The following is a 9,237-nucleotide window of genomic DNA, read 5'->3' on the forward strand; positions in this document are numbered from 1 at the left end:
GTTGTCATAGTAATTTGTACTCAAGAACCAAACTCAAATGACAGGGAAGAACATGAAAAATGTAAAAATGTTAAATTTAAAATTTTTGAATTCCTTTCCCCCGCCCCTTCTCTCTTTCTAAACAGGAAAACAAAGAAAGAGAGGCCCAAGAACTTCAACAGCAACAGCGATTAAAGGAGTTGGAGCTAAAACGCCGATCCTGGGTTGCCGGGGATCTCGGAGCTTTTGGCAGGAGCAGCAGTGAAAATGATGTTGGGATGTTGACCAAGAGAGGACTTGAAGAATTTCTGCCCTTCTTGCAGCAGAGACCGCAAAGTCCTTCTTACAGAAATGTCAGCACCAGGCGTTCCCGGCATTCCCTGGGAGTCACTGCAGACAGAGAGCTGTTGAGTTTCCTGGAGACCTCAAAGGGTGAGGATCCAAACAAGTCCAACAGCCTTCCTCGTGAGCATGCAGGTCAAGCAAGACCCAGCGTGGCCTGGACTGAATCTAGAGAGCCTGGAGATCTTGGTTTAACCAACTTGCACTTGCACCAGGCACCGGAAGAAGGCGTGGAGTGCAGCTACTTCCAGTTGCCCCCATCTCATTCTGATCGCATGGTAAGCCTCGAGGACGATAGCACTGCCCATGCTAATCTCTACAGCGACCAAGAGAGTGCTGACAACGACAAGTATAGATTCGATGTGCCTTGTACGAAAGCCACAGATGCAGCCCCCTGGGACTTGTCCCTTGAAGAAGATGAACATGTTCCAGGGCTGCTGAAGCTTGACCCCCATGAACCAGATGATGTGGAGGACCTATCTGCAGTTCATTTTGAGGCTGATGTGAGAGGTTTGGAGACTCTGGGTGACTCAAGCTTATACACTCCTGGCATAGTAGCTCCTCCTGTACCAGCCTTCAGAAAATCAAAAGCTGACCATGCAGCCAAAGTAGCAGGTCATGCCCCTGAAGCTCTGGAACCAGGCAGTGATAGCCCCACATCCTCAGAAGGTAGTGTTTCAGGAAATAAGGCACATGGACCAATGTTCTGTGTATCTGAGACTTCTGACTGTTCTTTGATGTTTGATCTGCCAGAAGGAAATGATCCAAGGCTCGGGGGCAACAACCAAGTGAACAGCAAAGACGGTGCTATTGCCCCTTTTAGGAATGATCTTCAGGCTGGTGGTGATGCCGTTTTGGGCCTGAACTCGCTTTCTGCTGATAAGGATGACTCCGGCAGCAAGTCAGGTCTCCCAAAGGAAAAACCTGTGAGAAGCAAAGATGCAGCGGGGCCAAAGAGAAATTCTCTGAAAGATAAATCTTCAAGTGCTGCAAAACCTGGCAGTGGTCCTCTCAACCCCCCCAGACCATCAGTTAGAACGCTGAATTCTTCGGAGAATGCGAGCATGAGAAAAGTAGTGCCCATTTCCAGATCAACTAAAGCAGCACCCCCGAGCTGTACCAAAAAGCCAGATCCTAAGCCAGCACCCCGAGACACCGGTGCACCTGAAGCACGACTCACGCGTCGCAACTCCATCCGGGGCAACTCCGCAGAGGCAGCGCCAAAACCTCAGTACAGGCAGAGCACATCTGTAGAGGAGCCGAAATTCCAGAGGGGGACGGCAGCTTCAAGTAGCGGCCATTTTGAGAGAGAGCCGCTCCAGCACAAGGGCTCTTTCAAAAAGCCAAGCTCCAAACCAGTCAGGTATGTCCCCAAGTCGAAGAATGACGAAACAAAGATGTGCCGCTCTTTGACCAAACCCCCATCCCCTACCGAAGCCAGCAAAAGCACAACGGCCCCTGTCCCCAAGACACCAGCTCCAGTTCCGAGCTTTGCAAGGAATACAGTGGCCTCTTCTTCAAAATGCGCCAAGGTGGATTTGCCAGTCCCTTCCAAAGCTCCAGCCCTCACAAGGTCTCTGTCTCAGAGGCTTCCTAGGATGAAGATGACAACAGCCGCTGACGACTCTTATCCAAGGGAAGGTGGTGGAGGCACGCTCAAGCGAGCAAATAGTGCTAGGTTTATCAAAAGGAACACTGACAATGGTGACCTTCTAAGTGTTAAAGCGGAGCCCGTGCTAAAGGAACAAATGATAATGGAAAAGTCAACATCTCTCAAATGTAAAGATGGAAATCAGACTACAATAGGGAAACTGCTGAATCACTTTTGAAAATAAAGGGTGTGTGTAGTGTTTGGCAATACAGAATGTGAAAACCAGCTCTTTTAAACACTGCATTTTCCTGCTGTGTGAAATAACCCCAAATGTTAATGTATTAATAATACCAAATGCAAACTAAAGGTACATTGTGTGGATCCTGCTGTATGTCTGAACTGAATGTATTGACCATTACTGTGATGGAATTGCTGTAACAAAGTTCCTTTGCTTTTGGGAGATAGTACCTCTACATGAATTTTACACGCTAAAGGAATGCATCTGTTTAATGAAAAGGAAAGGAAAACAGAGCTAGGGATTATGGCCAGTTGTATGAACACTGCTTTTCTGAAAATGCCGTCCTGAATTATTTTTTGGCAAAGTATGGAAAGCAGATGTGGATCGCTTTAATTCATTGGGTCCAAGAAAAAAAAAGTGTCTGTTGCTGGGTCCATTGCTGGCAATTGGACACAAAGAACCTCTGGCCTATAATAGGATCAAACAGGATATTGCTGTGTTCCGGGGGGGAGGGGCGTTGGTTGTAATATCATCTGAGGGATTTGCAGCATGTCTTAAATTGTATGTGTGTCTGTAGGAAGGAGGGGAAACTCTGCTGGGCAGAAGGTTTATTCTCCAAGAGTGTGGCAAAACTGCCTTGCATGTACAAATAGAATAGTCAATGGAATGACTGGTGCTGGAATTAGTAGGATTAGCCTGAAGGTTGTGACTTTCAGAAACCACAAGTAGTAGCTGGGGGAAAATGGCTACAGGTGACTTGTCTTGTGTCAGTTAACATGCAAACTTGCCAGCTTTTGGCATATACAAAAGTGCCATATTTATATTACACATCACAGATACTACGAGGGCTACAACCTCTAGCGGAGCACTTTTCCTGCCAATTCTCATTCCCATTCGTTTTTAACTACTGTCAGGTGACTTTAAAATGCTGCTATGGCTCTTATTGGGAAGAGCCTTTGATTTCCCTGCTGCCTATTTTCTTTTATCAAAATCACCAGCTGGCCCAAAACATGCAAGTTCCTTCTTTGCGTGACAAAAAGCTCTCCCCCTCCCCCAAATTTTGGTAAATTAAGCTTATTTTGCTCCTGATGCAGATTTTAACACTACTTTTTAAACTTCACTTTTTGATAAGCTTTGTTTTTATATATAAAAAAGACTCTGGTTCACTGCAAAAAAAATGACATCAGGTCAGACTAAGATACAGAGAATGAGGAAAAACTTGTCACTACGAGTTCTGCCTTCCCTTTGGTCCCTTTCCAGATACATATAAGTAGGTGGGGAAACTGGCTGTTGCTGCTCAGCCTATGTACTTAAATAGTTGCTATCCAAGTCATCTATGAAAACCCTTTTTATTAAAAATACCCATGCAATGGAAATAGTTGGACAGATGACTTTGAGCTGGTCATCCCTCCCCATTAGCCCTCCCCACTTTTTCTTCCTTCCTTCACCTAATACGAAGTGTAATCAGTCACAACAAGACAGTTGCACTGATGTGACAATTGAATCTTGAGGGTTGAGTCCCTCCATTGATGGGAAAATCTTTGATCTAGCAGATGCTTCCACTAGCAGAAGGAAGACCATTCTCTCTTCCTTCTGCAGCCCCCTGTCCGACTCCCATCTGCTCAAGGGAGTGGGGGAACTTCAGGAGTGATGTGGTAGATGTCTGCAGGAGAAAGGAGAGATTTGCTAAAATAAACTCCCTCCAGTTCAGTTCATGGAGCCTCCATTGGCTCAGACTCTTTCGTCAGCAGAGAGGCACCATGCTGAACTTGACTCAACCAACCAATTCTACCATTTCAGTTCATGGCCTTACATTTTTATTTTTATTTCTTTGTCCCATTATAGAAATAGTTTTCGGGAACTCCTCAGAAAGTATGCCAGAATGTCACCAAGTGTGCTACTGGGCCCTCTCAAACAAGACACCATCTCAGTGTGAATGTTGACTTGGGCTCCCTCTTTATAGCAAAGGTGCTTGGAAGGAATCCTTGTTGTTGGTTTCATAAGCTTCTTGGGTACTCCTCCCTCCATGGTTTGAATGCAGTCATCTGTCCATTTGGCGCTACCTGTATCTTTTTGTGTGCTCATCTGCAAAAGCAGGTGTTGGATTTTTTTTGTTACCTTTTGATGGTAGTAAGCTTGAAAAGAGAAAATAATTTAAATGTTACATGTTCGGAAATTGTAAGTAAATTTCTATATAAGAGTATCTGTAAAAATGAACTGGATGTATTTAATGGACCATTTATACATTTCTGAGTTTATCTTGCTAGTTTAATAAAGTTCCCATTTATGGGGGTTTGTGCTATATGTTTCCATTATTCCATTGTAATTTTGATCAGTGTTTGAGGCTCACATTGGAGCAGATCATGCTTAATTTGGTGTCCCTGAAAGGAAATGAATGCATTTTGAATAAGGTCTAAAATATTGGGTTGAGAACATGTTTCTTTTCAATGGTTAAGCCTTTCTGAAACTAAATGGGGTGTGCTGGAAAATGGATCTTGAATGCCTATCACCCTCATCCTAGGAACACAGAAGGAACCCTCTTGCATTAGATCCTAGTCCATGCCTCAGCCAACCAGCTGCATATAGGAGGTCCACAAACTCAACATGAGGGCATTAGTCCTCTCATGTTGTTGCTCCCCAGCAACAGGTATTCAGAGTCCTGAAGTCTCTGGTCCTAGAAATAGCATATAGATATCATGAGTTATGGCAAAGGCTTATGGGAGTTGTAGTCCAAGACATCTTGGGCGGCACCAGTTTGGGGACGGCTGCTTTAGAATACGAAGATCTAAGATCAGATAGCAACTGTGGTCAAATGAGGCCTTTTTGAATGTGAATGCATATCCTTTGACTCTTTCAGTGCACACACTTCTAATAAGATATATTCTTTAATATGTGTGCTTGTTCTGCTGTTAAGGATTGGCAGTGGAGGGTAGCAAAAATGGATCTGTGTGTGTTGTAGCAGCCTAGTAAAATTCAAGGTCAGAGTGGAGAGGTGTGATTTTTGCACACACACCCTGGGCCTGAGCCCTTGATGGGTGCCAACCTAGCTAACACCCAGGTACACCCCAGAGCCCTCTGTTTGTTGGGGGCAGCACTCAGACCCTGAGGATCAGGGAATGTGTCTCTTCTTTCCACCTTCCCGAATGGGGGAAGAATGTTTGAATGAGGTTATCAAAACAGTCAATGGAGCCACAAAAACTCTTCTTCTTTTTTTAAGAGTGTAGCCTTTGCCTGGATATTTCCACAGCATAAAGCACATGGCTTCCTCCAAAGAATCATGTGAGCTGCAGTTTGTAAAGGGTGCTGGGAACTGCAGTTCTACAGAATTCTTTGGGTGGAAGCCATGTGCTTTGAATGTATGGTGTGCATGTGAGGTAGAGACTTAGCAAGGATATTAAAAGCAGCTGGGCCTTGCAAACTGGAGAATTTGAACACACCTGAGTGGATAACTTTTTAAAGACATGGCTCTATTTATTTTGATTAAAAGACATTGCTGCAAAAGCGTGATATGTTAACTGCCAATTGCCATTTTAAAAAGGGGTGGGTGGATTTAAAATAACGTTGGGTGGAAAGCCTCCTCCCCTTTGCTAGTGCCTGTATGCCAAGAAGCCCAAAGTTATTCTATATTAAACAGCAAGAAAACAAACCTGTAACAAAGGACTTGAGGTGAAAGGTCTACATGTGGAGGGACTACAGCATCCGGCCACGATACAGAAAGGACAACAATGAAAGATCACGAACCCTGGACATGCAGCCAAAGTTAAAACCTTTCCCAGCCACCCAAGAGAATATTAACCATGTCTATCACACCTAGTACTATTTTTATTTGGTCTCGTATCCTTTCTCTCATATCTGGGGATAACCAATATTGAGGGTTTATATAAAGCGGATACTCATTGCCAGTTCCTTTTCTCAAGAGATGTATATGTGTTTGAGCTGCTATATGGCCTGAATATCTTCAAACATCCCTGTCATATGGACCTATTCAATTCTGGATTTTGTTTTCCTATGTGATTCTAAATGCTGCTTTTCTACCTGTTGTGAGATCTATTGGCTTATATTCTACAACTGGATGAATTGCCTCAGAACAATTCCCACTTGGGATATTACAGTGCTATTTTTTTCAGGCACTGGGTCTGAATAGGACTCTAGCAGGGCTGTTGCTGAAAAATGCATGCTACAGTTTTAACAGAAAATGCCAGCTGTGTACAGATGAGTGTGTGTGTTTTAAACAAAAAATGGCCCTTCCCTAACCATGGGCAATCTTCTGTGAAATTAAGGCATGCTTTAAAAATACATCCCCCAAACAGTTGCAGAACATTTCATTATCAAACTGCTATCCCATTCCCTGTTGCACTTGCTGACAGTGTCAAAAAGAAAATTTCAAACACGACATCCATTGACCCTGAGAAACTAGCAAAGGAACTGCAAGCTGCAAAAATCCTCCCCTCACAACAGGATCACTTCCTTCTCTTTGTTACTCCTTCCTTGTGATTTGGATTGTGGATTTCAATGCAAAGATAACCATTAGCATAGTGAGTTCATGTTGGGAGGGTTCTTGCAGATGCAGAATCAGTTTGAACAGGGGGGTGGGGTGTTCAGAAGAGGGTAGGAATTGCATAAGTTGTCAGCTGAAACTCCATAGTAAAGAGTGTGGGAAAATTCCATCTTAATGTTGCTGCTTTGATAGGAGCAGGAGCAGCATTGCATATTCAACCTCTGTGTTTTTTCACAAGCTTCACATATTTCCCTTCTTTTCCTAAAGTTATGTGTTAAATACTCTGACCCATAAGCTAAGTCAAAAGGATCTTTTTAATTCAAATACCTTGCTGTCCAGCTGCAGCAGATTGGAAACACAAGCAAAACTGTAGACCACCTGAAGCAGATTACTATAATTGCAGCTAAGAGTTGACCATGTCAACAAAACAAAACAAAAAACTGCTGGTAGAATAGCTGTAACTTTGTCCAAAATGGGTTTGGTTCTCTCCTCCCCATGGCTGTGGAGTTTTATCACAGAAAGCAGCAGAAATAAGCTTTCAAGGTGAGTGTGTAGTATTCTATTAAAATAAAATAAAATTGTCATGTGTGCTGTATGTTGACCCACCTGTTTGCTAACACATTCGTTTGTTCTTAAATCCAGTTGCAGAATATGGCTCTTGTATTCACCCCATGCTGAGGAAATGGGGAAATTTGCATAGGGATTTCCTCTTCATAGTGAGTACTGTTGAAGCTACTCCTATGTTGCAGGGGAAATATGGGTGTCTGCTTGGGTAAGGAGCGGGAAAGAGCACTAATGTTAGCAGATACGTGACAGATACAAATAGCTATATTTTCCTAGTGGCAAAAAAGTTTATATCACAGCATTAGGGTGGATTGCAGTATTAAAAATACCATGTTAAAATAAGTTTAAAACAAATTGCAGTCGAGAATAGGATGGGTCCTAAAATACGTATTGCTAGTGTCAAAGACCAAAGAGGTATGTCTTCAGCATATGGTGGAAACTGACTACATAATAAAGGTGCCAGACACACCTCTGTGGGGATGGAATTTCTGCCACAAATTCCTCTCCTGGGCCTCTCTTGGATCACCACCACCCACGAACATCTGAGGGCAGTGGAACAACTAAGGGGGCCCCTCTGCTAATCTTAAGACCTAAGAGACTCTGTGGGGAAGGAGGAAGTCCGTCAGATATTGGGGTCCTTTAAGGTTTTAAACACTAATGTGAGCATTTTGAATTTGGCCTAGAAGCCAGTGCTGTTTAGAAAGGGGGTAATATGAGTTATAAATGGAAACCCAGTCATTAATTTGGCTACTGCATTTTGGACCAGTTGAAGCTTCTGAGTTCTCTTCAAGGACAGCCCCATGTAGAGTGCATTGCAGTTTAAAAGTATGCATGCAGTATGGCAGCCAAATTGTCTCTGTCCAAAAGGAACCTGTCCAAAATTGATTTGGGCTGAAGCATCTGGATTTTACTCATTTCACATATAGACTAATCTGTGTGTGGTGAAAGTTATAAAATATTATTCAATAAAAAGTATAAATTTAAAAGGCCATTTTGTGATGGGAGGGAATGCTTCCATCTCCTATGCTGGTTTTTTTTGTTTGGGGGGAGGAATTGCATTCAGACATAATTATGCATAAGTGCTAGTTAGTGCATGAAGGGGTTAAAATTACAGAGTTGTGTTCCTAGACTCGGTTAGTTCAACTCCCCTCTTTCTCCAACAAGGGAGAAAGTGAAGCTTTTTCTTCTTGTTCTCCATTCACCTTTTCCCTGTGCCAGTAACTGATCAAGGAGGACTTGCCTAAGCAACCTCCAAGCTAAGAGTATGTGTTTGAATCTATCTTTCTGTATGTTCTACCCAAGAGTATTCTATCTGTGTTCTCCTTGCTGGTGCTTGTATAAACGCATGAATCTGACCTTTGGAATGTTTTGTAAGTAGCAGTGTGTGGTCTGCTCTTTGCAAGAGGGGCAGACTAAATGGGATATGCAAAAGGTTTAACAGCATACATTCCTAATGCTTCACCTTGCTGCTTGACTTCGTGAATTTAAACTCTGCTACTAGGGCTCTCTCCTGCTGAAAGGTGTATTTAGCCCTGTGTTTTGAATCCAGGCACTCAGCCAATTATTTTATTTATGCCCCCCACGTGTGTCAGAGATTTCTATTTCTCCCACACACAAATTTGAGATTGTAATAACTTTATTATTCTCCCTACAAGGTTACTGCACTGAGATCCAACATGGCTAGGTGATCGGTTCATGACATAGCTAATGCAGCATGGTATTAGTTCATTGCATACTCTCATCTGAATCCCAAGAACCAAAATCCACCTTAAGCCCCCCCTCCCCCCCCCGAATAACAAAGATTAAATCTAATGCTTTACCTGGTACAACTTGTTTAGCCAGCTGGCTGTATGCAAATGGAATTAAGATGTCACAGAACAGATTCAGGTTCAATATTAGGAGCAACTTCCTAAAGCATTAGAGCCCGTGAGCAGTGCGAAAATTTGCATAGGGATGTTGAGGAATTTATTCCTGTGTCGGGCCTTTGAGAAGGGTCTAGATGGTCATCTTTCAGAAGTGCTGTAC

At 43.2% G+C, this 9,237-nt stretch overlaps 1 protein-coding gene across 1 annotated transcript in view; it reads left to right on the forward strand.

The window, feature by feature from the left end:
• FHDC1 (FH2 domain containing 1) overlaps positions 1 to 4,452 on the forward strand; it is a 49,231-nt gene extending 44,779 nt beyond the window's left edge. The window contains exon 12 of the mRNA XM_079990410.1: positions 126 to 4,452. Within this exon, the coding sequence (XP_079846536.1) occupies positions 126 to 2,150 (2,025 nt within the window). The 3' untranslated portion in view covers positions 2,151 to 4,452. The remainder of the gene's footprint in view (positions 1 to 125) is intronic.
• The last annotated feature ends 4,785 nt before the right edge of the window (positions 4,453 to 9,237 follow it).

This window comes from Podarcis cretensis, assembly GCF_951804945.1.
Source record: "Podarcis cretensis genome assembly, chromosome: 9".
Lineage (NCBI taxonomy): Eukaryota > Metazoa > Chordata > Lepidosauria > Squamata > Lacertidae > Podarcis > Podarcis cretensis.